Source organism: Eremothecium cymbalariae, chromosome 8 (assembly GCF_000235365.1).
Source record: "Eremothecium cymbalariae DBVPG#7215 chromosome 8, complete sequence".
Classification (NCBI taxonomy): Eukaryota; Fungi; Ascomycota; class Saccharomycetes; order Saccharomycetales; family Saccharomycetaceae; genus Eremothecium; species Eremothecium cymbalariae.
Window position 1 is genome coordinate 200,795 of NC_016456.1, and position 15,994 is coordinate 216,788.

At 39.7% G+C, this 15,994-nt stretch overlaps 7 protein-coding genes across 7 annotated transcripts; 5 read left to right on the forward strand and 2 right to left on the reverse strand.

Annotated features, from left to right (window-relative positions):
• Positions 1–40: 40 nt before the first annotated feature.
• Positions 41–2,821, forward strand: MCD4 (mannose-ethanolamine phosphotransferase MCD4; the record flags this gene model as incomplete). Its single annotated transcript, XM_003648157.1, has 1 exon — positions 41–2,821. One exon carries the CDS (start codon positions 41–43, stop codon positions 2,819–2,821), a length of 2,781 nt encoding a protein of 926 aa, XP_003648205.1.
• Positions 2,822–5,157: 2,336 nt separating this feature from the next.
• On the forward strand, positions 5,158–6,312 carry TPK3 (cAMP-dependent protein kinase catalytic subunit TPK3; the record flags this gene model as incomplete). The annotated part of the gene is made up of 1 exon (XM_003648158.1): positions 5,158–6,312. The coding sequence occupies one exon, from the start codon at positions 5,158–5,160 to the stop codon at positions 6,310–6,312; it is 1,155 nt and encodes a 384-aa protein (XP_003648206.1).
• Positions 6,313–6,910: 598 nt separating this feature from the next.
• Positions 6,911–7,294, forward strand: MRP49 (mitochondrial 54S ribosomal protein mL61; the record flags this gene model as incomplete). The annotated part of the gene is made up of 1 exon (XM_003648159.1): positions 6,911–7,294. One exon carries the CDS (start codon positions 6,911–6,913, stop codon positions 7,292–7,294), a length of 384 nt encoding a protein of 127 aa, XP_003648207.1.
• Positions 7,295–7,701: 407 nt separating this feature from the next.
• On the forward strand, positions 7,702–9,582 carry Ecym_8097 (LrgB family protein; the record flags this gene model as incomplete). The annotated part of the gene is made up of 1 exon (XM_003648160.1): positions 7,702–9,582. One exon carries the CDS (start codon positions 7,702–7,704, stop codon positions 9,580–9,582), a length of 1,881 nt encoding a protein of 626 aa, XP_003648208.1.
• Positions 9,583–9,903: 321 nt separating this feature from the next.
• Positions 9,904–12,063, forward strand: KKQ8 (putative serine/threonine protein kinase KKQ8; the record flags this gene model as incomplete). Its single annotated transcript, XM_003648161.1, has 1 exon — positions 9,904–12,063. One exon carries the CDS (start codon positions 9,904–9,906, stop codon positions 12,061–12,063), a length of 2,160 nt encoding a protein of 719 aa, XP_003648209.1.
• Positions 12,064–12,252: 189 nt separating this feature from the next.
• On the reverse strand, positions 12,253–12,669 carry MRPL38 (mitochondrial 54S ribosomal protein uL14m; the record flags this gene model as incomplete). The annotated part of the gene is made up of 1 exon (XM_003648162.1): positions 12,253–12,669. One exon carries the CDS (start codon positions 12,667–12,669, stop codon positions 12,253–12,255), a length of 417 nt encoding a protein of 138 aa, XP_003648210.1.
• Positions 12,670–13,206: 537 nt separating this feature from the next.
• NNK1 (protein kinase NNK1) lies at positions 13,207–15,753 on the reverse strand (the record flags this gene model as incomplete). The annotated part of the gene is made up of 1 exon (XM_003648163.1): positions 13,207–15,753. The coding sequence occupies one exon, from the start codon at positions 15,751–15,753 to the stop codon at positions 13,207–13,209; it is 2,547 nt and encodes an 848-aa protein (XP_003648211.1).
• Between the last annotated feature and the right edge of the window lie 241 nt (positions 15,754–15,994).

A 15,994-nucleotide genomic window follows, 5' to 3' on the forward strand; every position in this document is an offset into this window, starting at 1 on the left:
TTACGTTTATTGAGAGAAATACTTTAACCACATTACAACTATGCGGACTAGTCATAGGGTGGCCTTCATTGCTGTTGGAGTTCTATTCCACGCATTTTACTTATGGTCCATTTTTGATATATATTTTGTTTCTCCGCTAGTTCATGGTATGAAGCATTATGTTAGTACTGAGCAGCCGCCAGCCAAAAGGCTGTTTTTAATTGTGGGAGATGGATTACGAGCAGATACGACGTTTGATAAGATTACTTACCCGTCTGCAGGAGAGGCAGAGTTCTTGGCTCCATTTATTAGAAGTTTGGTTATGAACAATGCAACATATGGTATATCACATACTAGAATGCCGACAGAATCAAGACCCGGGCATGTTTCTATGATTGCAGGGTTTTACGAGGATGTCAGTGCTGTTACCAAAGGTTGGAAGGAGAACCCAGTAAATTTTGACAGTGTATTCAACCAATCTGCGCATACTTATTCCTTTGGATCGCCAGATATTTTACCAATGTTTAAGGACGGTGCATCTGACCCAAATAAGGTTAGTGCGTGGATGTATGGTCATGAATTTGAAGATTTCACTCAGTCATCGATTGAATTAGATGCGTATGTGTTTAGGCATCTGGATCAATTGTTTCGCAATTCTACTGTTAATGCTACGTTAAATGAGGAGATATTCCAAGATGGAAATGTCTTTTTCTTGCATTTATTGGGATGTGATACTGCCGGTCATTCATATAGACCGTATTCCGCTGAATATTATGACAATGTGAAATACATTGACAAACAGATTTCGCTACTAGTTGACAAAGTGCGTGATTTCTTTGGCGATGATGACACAGCATTTTTGTTCACAGCGGATCATGGTATGAGTGCTTTTGGATCACATGGTGATGGTCATCCAAATAATACTAGGACCCCATTAGTAGCTTGGGGGGCTGGGTTAAATAAGCCTGTAAGAAACAAACATCCAATACACGATAACTATACCAAGAATTGGGAATTATCCGACATAAAGCGTAATGATGTTAACCAGGCTGATATTGCTTCCCTAATGTCGTACTTAATCGGGGCCAATTATCCAGCTAATTCCGTGGGCGAGTTGCCACTATCCTATATTGATGCTAGTGAGACAGAAAAGTTACATGCACTGTACAACAATGCTAGGGCGATAGTAGAACAGTATCTTGTCAAAGAGAGCGAGGTCATGGAATCTCAATTAAGGTACAAAAGATACCCACCATTTGCTCAAAAATCTCACGCAGCTTACATTCAAGAAATTGAATTATTGATCGATCAAATTGCTCAAGGCGAGAAATACCTGGAACCAACTGCTATTAAATTAACTGAAGAACTAATGGGTATTGCATTAGAAGGATTACAATACCTAACTCAATATAATTGGAGATTGCTGAGAACCATCGTTACTCTTGGTTTCATCGGATGGATTATTTATTCTATATCTGTTTTTTTGGGATCTTTCATTTTGAAGACCAAATACGAAACAAAGACGTCTACTTTCAATTATTTATTTTTTGGAGGACTTGGCACCTCCTTAACCTACCTATTATATTACCAACGTTCTCCATTCAATTACTATATGTATTTGTTTTTTCCATTGTATTTTTGGAGCCAAATAATTACAAACAGTCAGGTTTTATATGATGGTATAAGGGAATTTTTTACAGGGGTATCTACAGTTGAAAGCATAGGAATTGGTACTGTTGTCATTCTACTTTATGAAGGCATTGTATATGGTTTTTTTGCTCGTTGGATTTTTACGTTAATATTCAATGTTCTGACTATCTACCCGTTTCTATGCGGAATAAAAAGCGTTAAAACTAACCTATTCTGGATCTTAAACAGTATGTGTATATCCGTGTTCACATTATTCGATGCTGTAAAAATCGAAAGTCTGGTACAGATAAATGTTTCTGGGATATTAATATTATTCAGTACACTATATGGGATATGGGCTGTTTCTAACCGAATGGACAGTTATACTAGAAGCGTTCTATTGTTTCAAGCTCTGCTAATTGGTCTAATGCTTGGTGTGACTAACAAATCGATCATATCCTTGCAAAATAGGGAAGGACTTCCAAATGATGCTAGAATTAGTGGATGGGCCATTCTTCTAATCTCCCTAATCATTATGCCAATACTGAACTGTTTAAAGCCGAATAACGATTATAGGGTGAGGCTTTTAATTATTTACGCAACTTTTGCTCCGGCATTTATTATCCTGACCATCTCCTTTGAATCTTTCTTCTACATTCTATTCACAAGTTACATCTTCCAGTGGATAGAACTCGAATCCCAAATAAGAGCTTTAAATGTCGCATCAAGAAATACCAAAAACTGCATGAGCCTATTGCGAGTTTCAGCTATTGGATTTTTCCTTCTACAAGTTGCATTCTTTGGTACCGGAAATGTCGCATCCATATCTTCTTTCTCCCTCGATTCTGTCTACAGGCTACTACCGATATTTGATCCGTTCCCAATGGGTGCCTTATTGATGTTAAAATTAATTGTACCTTACATCATTTTGTCAATTGGCCTAGGTATGATGAATCTACAACTGGATATAAAAGCCTACACAGTATCCACACTTATACTCTCCACTAGCGACATTCTCTCCTTAAATTTTTTCTTCCTTTTAAAAACCCAGGGAAGTTGGTTGGATATAGGAATTACAATATCTAACTATTGTTTGGCTATCCTTTCATCATTATTTATGTTGATATTAGAGTTATCAAGCCATCTACTTTTGAAAAACGTTACTGCCGCCAACGTCCCAGCTGGCACGCGAAAAGGTAGGAAATCACAGTAAAAATAAGGATGATCATTGTACGTACATTTTACCATCATCACATCCTCCTCGAAAGAAACTTATCTGGAATGGTCGAAGCACTATCTAATTCCTGTGTATGCTGTCTTCGATTGATGCAACAAATTCGTTTACGTTGCGCGGTTTAAAAACGATTGGAAATATCGGAGTTTCACAAGGGGCCCGAGTTCAGAAAGTTCAATTGCCAATTATTGATAAGTCCGAGGTTCAGACATATACATAATGGTATATCTTTTGGCGTTTCGAAGCATTATTATGTTTACTGTGTTACTAGTATATTATTCTTGGCATTTAATCGAAGTGGATCACAATTATATACGCGGTCGGTCTCCCTATTGCAGGACTAAGCGATATAGCCTTGAGATGTCTCCGTATAATATCATCCTTTAAACATGATGATCCTACAGCAAAAAGCAAGCTTATTAATTGAGTAGAACTGTTCTTTTCACTAGAACAGTTTTCCTGGATGATAATGAGGGGCACGTATCTTAACATGTTTGCTGATTGCCTGAAGCGGAAAATATGATATGATCTCACAGTTTCGAAGACCAGGCACATTTAACATTATTACTTGCCTTTTGATTTTTCTTGATTCATTGTCGTTCATTTCATCAGTTCTAGAACCGCATTTGGTTACGTCATGTGGTTGTTGATGTGTTACAGCTAAATCAAACTGTAACAGAACGGTTGCACAGGAGATGGATCCCAAATTGATCGCCTGAGTTACGTTTATATTGGTTATCTTAGCTGGAATACTTTTTATTTCGATATTATACTACTACGTCACGGACCTTAAACTAGTTAGCTGCTTGAAAGCCGGTTCCGCGCGTTGAGCCGAGTATTTCTTGGTGGTTAGCTAACCACCAAGAAATAATCCGTAATAATAGTGTCGAGGAACTGCGCACCATATCTCGTTGGAAGTATATCCTATTGCAAGAACTGGGGTCGGCATTCTTCGTAATCGTCTAACGTGCCTTTTTTACGTGTGAAAGAGTTCGCTTCGAACTTTGTCTAGTTCAACAATTCCGCATTATAGAATTTTAAAGCAGTAATCTATTGCACACAGTTTACAATTCTATATGGAGTAAAGTCTAAATGAAGAAAACTTGTAGTAAACTACCCAATTACTGCATTGGATAGATAGTTACTGTCATTTTGTTAGTAAACTACCCAATTACTGCATTGGATAGATAGTTACTGTCATTTTGTTAGTAAACTACCCAATTACTGCATTGGATAGATAGTTACTGTCATTTTGTTGACGGGAATGCCCCCTTAATTCTATGCCTCGAAAAAAGGTTAAAAGATCAGTACACATAGATGCCCAGATACCTCACTACATTATATCGATCGACATCATTTTATTCGACTCTCCATTTATGTGGAAAGGTTTATTACTCGCCACATACTTGCCAGATGTTACGGTTTATGGCAATACAATACCATAAGATTGCTTACCGAATCTCTCAGAAGATCAAATACGTCTACTTAAAATTACCTAGCATCGATTCGAAGATTGCTCTTTGCCACAGTCAGCTAAGCCTGCGCACACACATTAATTCATCTCATATACATCAATCGGTTACTATCTGTTAGTCCATTTAATTCAGCCTTTATGCGTGCAGAAATTTTTTTCCTTTTTAATTTTTCCTCGAACGAAAATTCCGAAAAAAAACTGTAACGCAACGCTTGTATATTATTGTTCCCTGCAACGTCGCCAGCGGAACTAATTAGGAATATCTACCATTCTTGAACCATGAGTAAATTGATGTTAATGATCACAAGCGATACCTTCGTATCATGGTTCAACGTGAAGGATTATGTTCTGCATTTTAGGATTTTTGCGAATGAAGTTGAATCATATTTAGGTAGCCAGTGTAAGATGCATTTCTTGTCCTTTTAAGTTAAGGTATATATATATATATATATTATATTGCCAAAATGTAACAGGGACCAGCTGCTGCATTTGAAGTATTTTTACAGAGTTGCTCGAGCATCGTGTATTATATTGTAAGGTATTTTTGTTGACAATAGACAGAGGATTAAAATAAGGTATTTGTTCGTCATAATTAGGACGGGTATCTACTTGATCTTGAGGGAGAAAAGAAGTAGTTAATAGATTGACAATAAAAAAGGAAAGGGTAAAGAAAAAACTTTCACGGATAAATATCAACGCATCCAAAGGGCAACTGCTGTATTAACGGTTAACTTTCTAAAGCATAACTTTGAGCGGTAACATACCGATTAAGAGACGTAGTTCTCCTTTGTCACAATTTGAATCTAATTCTAAGAGGTTGAGATTGCTTGAGGAATCCACTATGTCACATTTCCTACCAGCCCATGTACCGACTGAAGAAATCCCGCAACAACAAGACCGTACAAGTCCAGTTTCAGTCATATCGTCTAAGGATGATCGTTCACTTTATAAAAAATATCCTATAGGAAGAGACTGGATACAAGGATCTGTCAATAACAACGGCGGGGTACACGCAGGGTTAGAAGGAAGCATTACCAAAGGAAAATACACGTTATACGATTTCCAAATTCTTAGGACTCTAGGAACAGGTAGTTTTGGAAGAGTTCACCTAGTACGTTCTGCCCACAATGGTAGATTTTATGCTATGAAGGTTTTAAAAAAGCATGTCGTTGTTAAATTAAAACAGGTTGAACACACTAATGATGAAAGAAGAATGCTTTCTGTTGTTTCACATCCGTTTGTGATTAGAATGTGGGGAACGTTCCAAGACGCTCAACAGGTATTTATAGTTATGGACTACATTGAAGGTGGTGAACTGTTTTCTTTGTTGCGGAAATCGCAGAGGTTTCCAAATCCGGTTGCAAAGTTCTATGCTGCAGAAGTATGCCTAGCACTGGAATACTTGCACTCCAAAGATATCATATATCGTGACCTCAAGCCTGAAAACATCTTACTGGATAAGAATGGTCATATAAAGCTGACAGACTTTGGGTTCGCAAAGTATGTCCCAGATGTAACATATACCCTGTGCGGCACTCCTGATTACATCGCACCTGAAGTAGTAAGCACAAAACCTTACAACAAATCAGTTGATTGGTGGTCTTTCGGTATATTAATCTACGAAATGCTTGCAGGCTACACCCCATTCTATGACCAGAACACAATGGGAACCTATGAGAATATTCTAAACGCAGAACTTAAATTTCCTCCATTCTTCCACATAGATGTCCAAAACTTACTCTCCAAACTCATCACAAGAAATCTCAGCAAGAGACTGGGCAATCTTGAAAATGGCTCCCGTGATGTCAAAGCCCATCCCTGGTTCAGTGAAGTAATATGGGATAAGCTACTTTGTAGAAACATTGAGACACCCTACGAACCTCCCATCCGCCCTGGCCAAGGAGATACATCCCAGTATGATAGGTATCCAGAAGAAGAAGTCAACTACGGCATCCTTGGAGATGACCAATACCACTCTCTCTTCTGCGACTTTTAAACGCTTTTTTCACCGTTTACCCTTTCTCAACACATCTAAACAATAATAGCCTTCTAACCTGCATAAAAGAACTAAAACCAACATCACTGCTCATATTCTTACTACCACAGATAACCAAATAACTCTGTAATAATTCTCCCCATTAAATTCGATAATGTTTGCGTCTGTATTAATGCTAATGCTTACTATTTTTTGTATATATCGTTCTATTTAAATAAAAGATTGCAATATTACGTTTTTCGCTAACGCAAAGCGGGAAAGCAACTAAAGGCAGCCCAAGACAGTTAATTACTCAGCCATTAAAACTGTAGACACGTTAATATCAGCAACAGCACTGTTACATCTCGTTATCTTTAAAGTACTAATCATGAGAAGAACCCTGTTTTGGGCTCATTCGTAGAACATGCGTCTTGAAAAATTTTATAGCTTCATCGTAAAACCTCTAATTTCCGTTAGTACTGTAACGGTATCAAAAGAAGTATTAGTTCACCCAATTCACCTAATTTGTTTGTATTTCGAGGGAGAGAAGTCTGCGACATCAGTTTTAAACTTCAAAGTCGTTCTGTTTAAGGTATAGTAAATTTGCGTACATTTCAAGATGCTTAAACAATTGAAACTTTGCAATAAAATTAGCGCAACTACGCTGGAGTCGCAAATCCTGTTAGACCCTTCAAAATTTAACGTGGTGAGGCTAACGTTTCAGGTAAGTTCTGCAAATGGACATATGGGGGCTCGTAAGTTTTGGCAAACATATTTACCCACGTTAAAATTCTATAATCCTACTTTGAATATTCAAGTTAACCGTATCAATAATACGAACAAGAACACTAAAGTCCCCTGTATCCTGGAGATTGTGAAAGCCAACGGGGAAGTTACAGAGACGATAGAAATGTCTGGAAAAAGGAGTGAAGACATTATGAATGAGTTTCTGAAAGTTGTAGATCATGAGAAAGTCCCTTCAGAACAGATTGTGAAACTATAACGGCGCAATGATTGCTTTCGAAGTTGATCTCCATAAGCTGGACAAAAGCAGTGATTCGCAGCGTCATATATATTTGTACATAGCAACATTAAGAAATAATATCCCTATGAGGGCTAAGTCCCACGGCTACATTCTGCCAAACGGTCCAACTATGGGAGGTCGTACGATACCTGGCTGCTGTGCTTACGACAGGGTAACAAATGTTGGAAGTGAAATATGCATCCCTGGAAAGGCCGTTGCAGAATTGCTTGCTACTTCTCGGAAGGTTATTGCTGGAAGAGTGGTAATGATTTAGACCGCGGCAGCTGTGTTGTTTTTGGGTTGGATTGGTATTTAAAAGAGGACCCTGCTGCTATTGCTACAAGAATTTTTATGCTACAATTAAGATTAAAAAGTACATACCCAAAATGTTTAAGCAGTGGCACTATCAGACTGGAAAACGGTTTTTTAGAATATACCATAAGGAGTTAATAAGGGAATACATTTTGATACCATTGGGAGTCGTTTGCGTTATTTGTGTGTTGTATGGTGTTGACAGGTTGATAAAGGATGTTTTTAGAATCAAGTTTCCTGCGTCTGTGGCTGTGATGTTGGTAAATTTTGCATTTATGTGCATGTGTTCTATGCTTAAGAAGCCATATGCCGATATGTACATATCAATAATAGACGTGCCATTAGGCTGGTCTTTGAGATGGATGAATCTATTTTTTACTCCTGCTTTTGTCACCTTACCACTAAGTGATCGGATTTCATTTAAAGAGACAATGCTTATTGTTGCTACTTTTGTGATTGGATATGTGGTTGGCTTTGTAGTCCTGGCTTACATCACGATACTGTGCCAAAAGACATTTTCTTCAGAAAAGATGAAGTCTATATTTACTCGACAGCACGAATTAGGTGATGATACAGATCAGAGGTCGAGGTTTGCCCCTGTAGAACTTAAACAGTCATCTGATAGTTCCAACAGCACATTCGAAGGAGCAGCTGCAGGCTCAGAACATCCAAGCACTAGGCAAATTGATGATCATGGACTAGAAGATATACAATTGATGTCAGTTGCAAGTAATTCAAACATCCCAATATCCAGGTCGGTTACCCATGTTCCACTACGTGATTCCCAAATCTCAAAAAACGAAAAGAATAGCAGCAGCAGTACTGATCCTGTTACTTCATCGCCTATGTTGTATATATCAAGTACGGACAGAAATCAAGACACGGCTTCTAGCAACATTTCATTCAGAAGTGGCGGTTCGAAAACTATGACAATGAAGCCTCCAACGCCTACCAGAACTCGTAACAGTGGCTTTATCCCCCGTGTATCTGATGAAGAGAAGAACATATATTGTGAAAGGGCTGTCACAAGGCAGATTCCGCAGCAAATGAACCTCATCTTTACTACAGCAATGCTCAAGGAACATTTCCATCACATAATATACTCTCTGGGCTTTTTTGCATCAATGTTCAGCTATTTTTTCTCATGGTATACTATGCCTTACCATTTCTTCACTGCTGTATGCACTTTTATGTTCATTACTAATGCCCCCTTAGTAAACAATCCAAAACATAAGAGGTTCGTACACCCAGTTATATGCTCTGTGGCATTGACTTGGCTAATTATGTTGGTATCTGTTCTAATAAAGCATCGCCAAGTCAAGTATTTCATTACCGAGCTGCGTGATTATAAAACCACTAGAACATACCTAAATCTATTCAATTATACAGAGTTCAAATACCGTCAGTGGCCTGGTGCCGGTGATGTTTTTAGCTCCTGTATGGATGTTTCAATCGTGGCATTGTCAATGCCCATGTTTTCTTATAGACGTGACTTGAGAAAACATTTTCTCAGCATGATTCCTCCAATTTGTGTCTTAAGCATATCCTGTCTTACCCTTTATCCCCTAATATGTCACAAGATAGGAATCAGTACAGACCGTTCTATAGGATTTGTCGGAAGAAACATCACATTGGCCCTCGGCACACCTACAATTGCTAACTTAAATGGATCAATTACACTAATGGCTGTCACAACCGTGCTTAGTGGTGTCCTGGGTGCTCTTACGGGCGGGCCCATGTTAGACTGGATTAAAGTCCCTGAAGGTGACTACGTCACTAGAGGTGTTACTTTAGGCTGCAACTCTAGCGCTATTGCAACTGCATATTTACTAGGTGTCGACAAGCGTGCTGCGGCCATTTCATCGCTGTCATTTGTACTATTCGGTACATTTATGGTTATATTAAGCTCCATCGATAGTATGCAATCATTTGTGTACAATTTAGCAGCGCTATAGCCCTATCCTAGTTTAAAAAATAGCCCCTTTAATATGACACTAAATACCGTCAACCAAATATCATTATATTCTTTTAAATATTTAAATATCGTACGTAATTGTGTACTGACGCAGTATGTCATTTCTTGTATTTCGCTGAGAAAAAGAAAGGCTATAAGTTGGACTTTTGTCATATTGCGAACCTTTAAAATATTGCACGCTGACAAAATAATATAGGAGCGAAGCACAGGCAAGTCATATATCGGTCGAAGTTCGAATAATAAGTGATAATCCTTTACTTTCAGTGGTATTGGTCATTTGTGACAATTGTTTCTTTAGCAGATGCCTCAACAGGTGAGAATTTCTCGAGAAAACTCGGTAAAAAGGTCACGCTCTTTATCGAAGTCGTTTAGGGGACTGTTTAAATCCAATTCACCAACGCCACCACCTTCTTCGTCGACTACATCTGCATCCTCGTCATCAATTCCTATGCAATCTCCAAAGCACCAGCCACCTTTGAGTGGGATTGCAAAGTTGTCCATATCACCACGACATGATATACATAATGGTCACAATAACAAATCGGAAGAGTCAGTTATTAGCGACGACTACTCGGTAAAATATAAATCAGCATGCTCCGCTACTGCGTTCTATGTCGACAAGCATAATAATCATGATTTACCTAATTACGGGTCGATGTCAGCTTCACCAGCTGTTTCACCAGCTGCCAATAGTGATGATCTGCGAACGAATACAGGTTCCAGCGGCATACTACCTGGTGTCAAGTCCGACGACTTCCCACCTGAAACTATCCAAGAGTACAATTCTGAAGCATCGATAGACGCTCAACTAGAACGAGAAGTAACACCGTCTCTTATATACCCACAGAATATTGCAAGGCCACATCGTTCCACGCAAAGGTCACGCAGCGCAAGTACGGGTAAGAATCGAGAACGGGCTGCATCAGTTTCGATTGGATCAATTAGGGAGGAAACTGCCTCAAAACGTCATAAATATATTATTCAACAGGACCATTTTACAGTTGATGAAGATGGAAACCATGAACACACGTTAAAGGTTCTGCCTCTGGTTAGTCAGGATGCTGAAAGTCATAAATCGAAGTTAGGGTTTTCATTTTCCGGGGTATTCAAATCTCATAAAGCTGAAGAAGAAGGCGAATTAAGTGTTGCGATGTCTATTTTACCCGAGAGTAGTAAGCATGTGTTGAATAAACGGTTAAATATTGCATTAGATGAAGTTGGATATCCGAGTGATGAAGAAGCACATTCTGATGAAAACTATGGTCAAGATAGAGATGATAATTCAAAAATACCAAAAATCGTAAATGAAAACGCTGCCATTGGTAAGGATGAGTTAAAGTTAATTAACAATCTAGCAGAAAAAATTAATAACAGCATCCAAATGTTAAATAAAAATTCACCCTCTGATTCTCCACCAACAGTTAAAACCATTAAGAGTAAGCAACTTTTAGCAGAGAAGTATGGAAAATGTATTGGGATGATTGGGCACGGTGCGTACGGAACCGTCTGGGTCACTACAAAAAGCATGTCAACCCCTCTAGGAGATGGTTCTACTAATGAACGTTTCCCCAGGGATACCTATGAGCGAAATGGGAAACTTTTTTATGCCATCAAAGAGTTAAAGCCAAGGGGAGATGAATCTCAGGAGAAATTCAGTACAAGATTAACATCAGAATTTGTTATAGGTCATTCTTTAAGTGGTGGTCTTGACAGGACTGAACCAGGAAAGCACTCATCACACCCCAACATTCTGAAGGTTTTAGATCTTATGCAGACTCATGATGCTTTTATTGAAGTATTTGAGTTTTGCCCATCGGGAGACCTTTATAGCCTTCTAACGAGGTCTTTTAAGTCAGGCTCCGGTCTACACCCATTAGAGGCTGACTGCTTCATGAAGCAATTATTAAACGGTGTACTCTATATGCATGACCATGGTGTTGCACATTGTGATTTGAAACCAGAAAATATACTATTCACACCAACTGGAGTCTTAAAGATTTGTGACTTTGGTTCTAGCTCTGTTTTCCAAACAGCGTGGGAAAAGCGGGTTCATTTCCAGACTGGCGCAGTTGGTTCAGAGCCATATGTGGCCCCTGAAGAATTTATCGCACGGCGAGAATATGATACCAGGTTGGTAGATTGTTGGAGCTGTGGTATCATATATTGCACTATGATATTAGGCCATTATCTATGGAAAGTTGCCATCAAGGAAAAGGACCAACTGTATAGTACTTTCTTGGAAGATATGACTGAACATGGCGAGTACTACGTATTTGAAGAATTAAGACATGTGAATCAGGAGCTAAATCGCTGCCGCAAGATGTGTTTATACAATATATTTCAATGGAATCCTAAAAAGAGAATCACTATTCCAAAAATTTTAGAAACTCCTTGGATGAGGCATACCAAATGTTGCGTTAACTATAAGACTTGTTGTCAAAGAGAGAAGCACCATGGCTAAGAGTTCCATCCGCAAAGAGCGGTACCTTTAAATGAGTTTGGTAATATTAATTTTTTTTAGTTAAGGCTAAAAAAATCACAGATATAATCTATATACATGTCACTGGAAAGTATATATATGTACTTGATTATATATACTTGTCTTCGCGGGTGCTTTTTAGTTTTAATCACATACACGCATACGTACTGATCATAACACTTTACTCGCCAAAGAACAGATCTTGTTATATCCCTTTTCTTCTAGTTCTCTACCAACAACACCATCATTAGCCATTATCCTTGTACCCAGTGGTTCGCCAGTGTTCTTATTAATTAACACACATGCATTATCACCAAAAGATATCGTTGACCCATCCGGACGAATCATATTGCTTTGTTTTGTGCGGACAATAACAGCACGTACTATATCACCCTTCTTGACACGGTTGTTATTGGATTGACCAGTAATAGCTTGATTTAGAGGCTTTGCCTTTTGAACGACGCACACTATCTTGTCACCGATTCTTCCTGCAGATTTCGGAGAGCCTTTTCCAAGCACTTTGATACATTCTGCTAGTTGTGCACCAGAATTATCTATCACTTTTAATATGGATTTCAGATAGATCATTTTTCAGATAAGAGGAGAATAGACCCACTGGTGGTCATATATGCTGAGATGAACTTGAATTATCCTCAATTATTCAGTAGCGTTTTGCAGTATATTTGAAAGAAATTGGTTGATTACCCGTGATGGATGGGAAGATTTTGAAAATTTTGTATAATCGTCCGTAGTGATATAATCACATGACATTTAATGTCAGTGCGGTGGATTCACTTCCCCAAGTTCGAGATGGATTCAAACTCGAATAGAGAACTGAAGTAATGGAGCATAGGAGTCTTCTAAAATCAAAGTCTTATGTTTTTTGTATTATTTATTACAAGCCCCTATAGTTCTGTTCAATAGTGGAGGGACTTTTTAAAATATATATTCTTTATGTTTCCAGTTCTTATTGACATACCAATACATTGATCAAATGTAGCTCGTTAGATAGGAAGACAATAGTAATAGTAATAGTAATAGTAATAATATAATTCATGAGAGGAAATATACCGGGTTTAATCAACATTAATTCAACCAAAAAGAAAAAATTATAGGGTGAACAACTCAGTTACGATGATCATCATTCTTCAAAACTACATCAACCATATCTAGTTCCCACCTCTGTGTCATATCTTTAGTTAAGCAACCGCGAACAGCGTTGTACAATCCATGGAATTGCACCTCTACATCATATGATTCAACGCTATCTTCAATGCGCCCATTACAAACGGACCGTAGTAGATCTATATCATACTTACCAGATGAGATCATGGCTCTCAATCTAGGTTCGTATTCATGTTTAAACGGCAATTTGCCAGTCAACATGGCGTACATAGTCACGCCTGCCGCCCATATATCAGCGCTCGGTCCCAATGGAGGAGGACTTGGATAAATCAATTCAGGAGCGGCGTAAGGCAAAGAGCCTATATGTGAGTGAGGTTCCATGCCTTTAGGACTACAATTATCGTTATTTGTTTCAGCTTTATCGGACTTTTCATTAGTTAAGTCATTACGGCCATTAGGGGAGCCATGTTTCCATGAGGATAAAGATGGTGACATTACAGTACTAGTTAACGAAGGGCCATATTGTTTTGGGAAGGCAGAAATGCCTAGAGGTGTATCATCATGTGTTAATTGTTTACTTTTTATCATTTTTTGTAGTTTTGTTAGGGGTTTCAAACCACTATTAGAAGACGACTTCGGAACGGTTGGTCGGAGCTTTGTAGTGACGACTTTCCCGTCAAGTACAGATGTAAATTCAATAGATTCATCAGGGTCATAAGATTCATCATCATCATTCACTCGTACATTCTTATAATGGCAACTCATGCCAAAATCACAGACATAAACTTTCCATGAATCATCGCTGATTCTTTCTAACAAACAGTTCTCAAGCTTTATATCAGCATGTACTATGTAGTTCGAATGCATGTATTTCAAAGCTGAAATAATCTGAAGTGATAATGCTATAGTATATTGGCATCTACGATTCAAAGGAATAGTCGTTGTGACACACTCGCCCCAAGAACTAACCAAATCATACAAGGTTCCATCCTGAATTTTTTCAGTTAGACAATACGCAGCATAATCGTCCTCTAGTTTCCAATTGAGCAACGCTAAAATGTTTGGATGATGCAATTTTTTCCAAATTGAGATCTCCCTCAAGACTTGCATCTTGACCTTTTTATTGTTTTTAAATTTGACAATTTTGATGGCCTTTGTAGTCTCAGGCGGAGCATCGCTCGGAGAAATTATAAAATTCTCTTTAACATCATAACAATCTCTGATCATACCCCACGCGCCAAACCCAATGATCTTTCCTAACCTGTGGCCCAAAACAACAGTTCCTCTTTCATCTGGCTTGAACGAAGCCGACGACGGAGTGAAAGAACTCAAATACTGCGATGCCATAGAGCCATGGCGCGATCTTCTGGAACCTTGGTTACTCAAGTGCGTAAAACTGTTGCTCCCACCCAGACTGTATTTTTTAAATAAGGACATTATAGTCTTGTAATCTTTATCAGGTGCAATTTCGACCAATATCTTCTTCCGTTGCGTATAAGGCAACGACAAAAAGTCATCCGGGATCTTCTGCTTCACCGCCTTGATATCCTCCTGGCTAAACTTTTCCGCAATCGAGCCAGTAGAGCTCATCGACAGAAGAGACCCCCAGTCATACATAGACTTGTGCCGCTTGTATTTATTCTCGATATTACTGGGCGAGAAAATACGAGAGCTAACCCGATGACCAAGAGCCTTGTTCAGCGTCAACAACGAATTCGCAGCGCTATGCGGAGACTTCCCCGCAGAGTTGGGAAACGGAATCGGCGAAACCTGCGCATGGCTGGACTCAATGATAATCGACGACGACGCACTGTCCAAATTGAAATCAGACTCATCCTCAGACCACACATTATATCGCGTCAGCGGTACCGACGAATCCTTCATGTCCTCCTCCGCCTGCCACCTCCGCACCGCATCTGCAAAATCAAGGTCTGGGATATACTCATCCTGCATGTCCCCAAACGCAGCATCATCCACCCCCATGTGCCCAGACGTCTCCGAAGCCAACGCAGACCAAAGCTTCCCATCCCTCGAACCTGAAATCGAAAACCTCCTCCGCACATACCCATCAGCCCCCCCGCGTGCCCCCCCATGCCCCCCAGCAACCCCGCCAACCCCATCCCGGTGATGCACCTCCTCGTTGTAATAGATAGGCCTGTACTTCCAGTCGTCAAACATCCGCTTCCCAGTCACCTCATTGAAATTAGACCGCTCCGTATCCGAGTACACCCGCACCAACGTCTGCCTAGACGCTGACTCCTGCTCCAACCGATAGATTTTCTTGGGCTTGAAATATATGGTATCCTCATCCCCATTGTTGTACTCCCCTCCACTCGCCCCCCCACCCACCTCATCACCCCCCCCGACCATCACCCCCCGTGGCTGCTGCCGCTGCTGCTGCCCAACTCCGCCCGGCCCTTTTTGCGACTTCTCATTCATAGATGTTAACGAATCGACAGACACAACCTCCGATGGAAAGTCCCTTTCTAGCAACGTCCCTGTATCACACCTTTTCAAACCTTGTTTCACATTGTATGTGTTCGACATAACATCACCATACGTCGCCAATCCCTTATCGATCCTATTCCTTTTTGACTGCCAGTTTGTGTAACGCTGAATCAGGGGACTCTCCGTCTAATAATCCAGAAGGCGAATTCTTTTTAAATTTGGCCCTTTAGCGGGGGGAAACCGAGAACCACCACCGCGGACAGCCCAGAACGTAAACCGTAAAAATCGATACAAACGGCGGCGGCGGCCGTGGACGGTGACGGTTGAAGGGCCCAGCCGC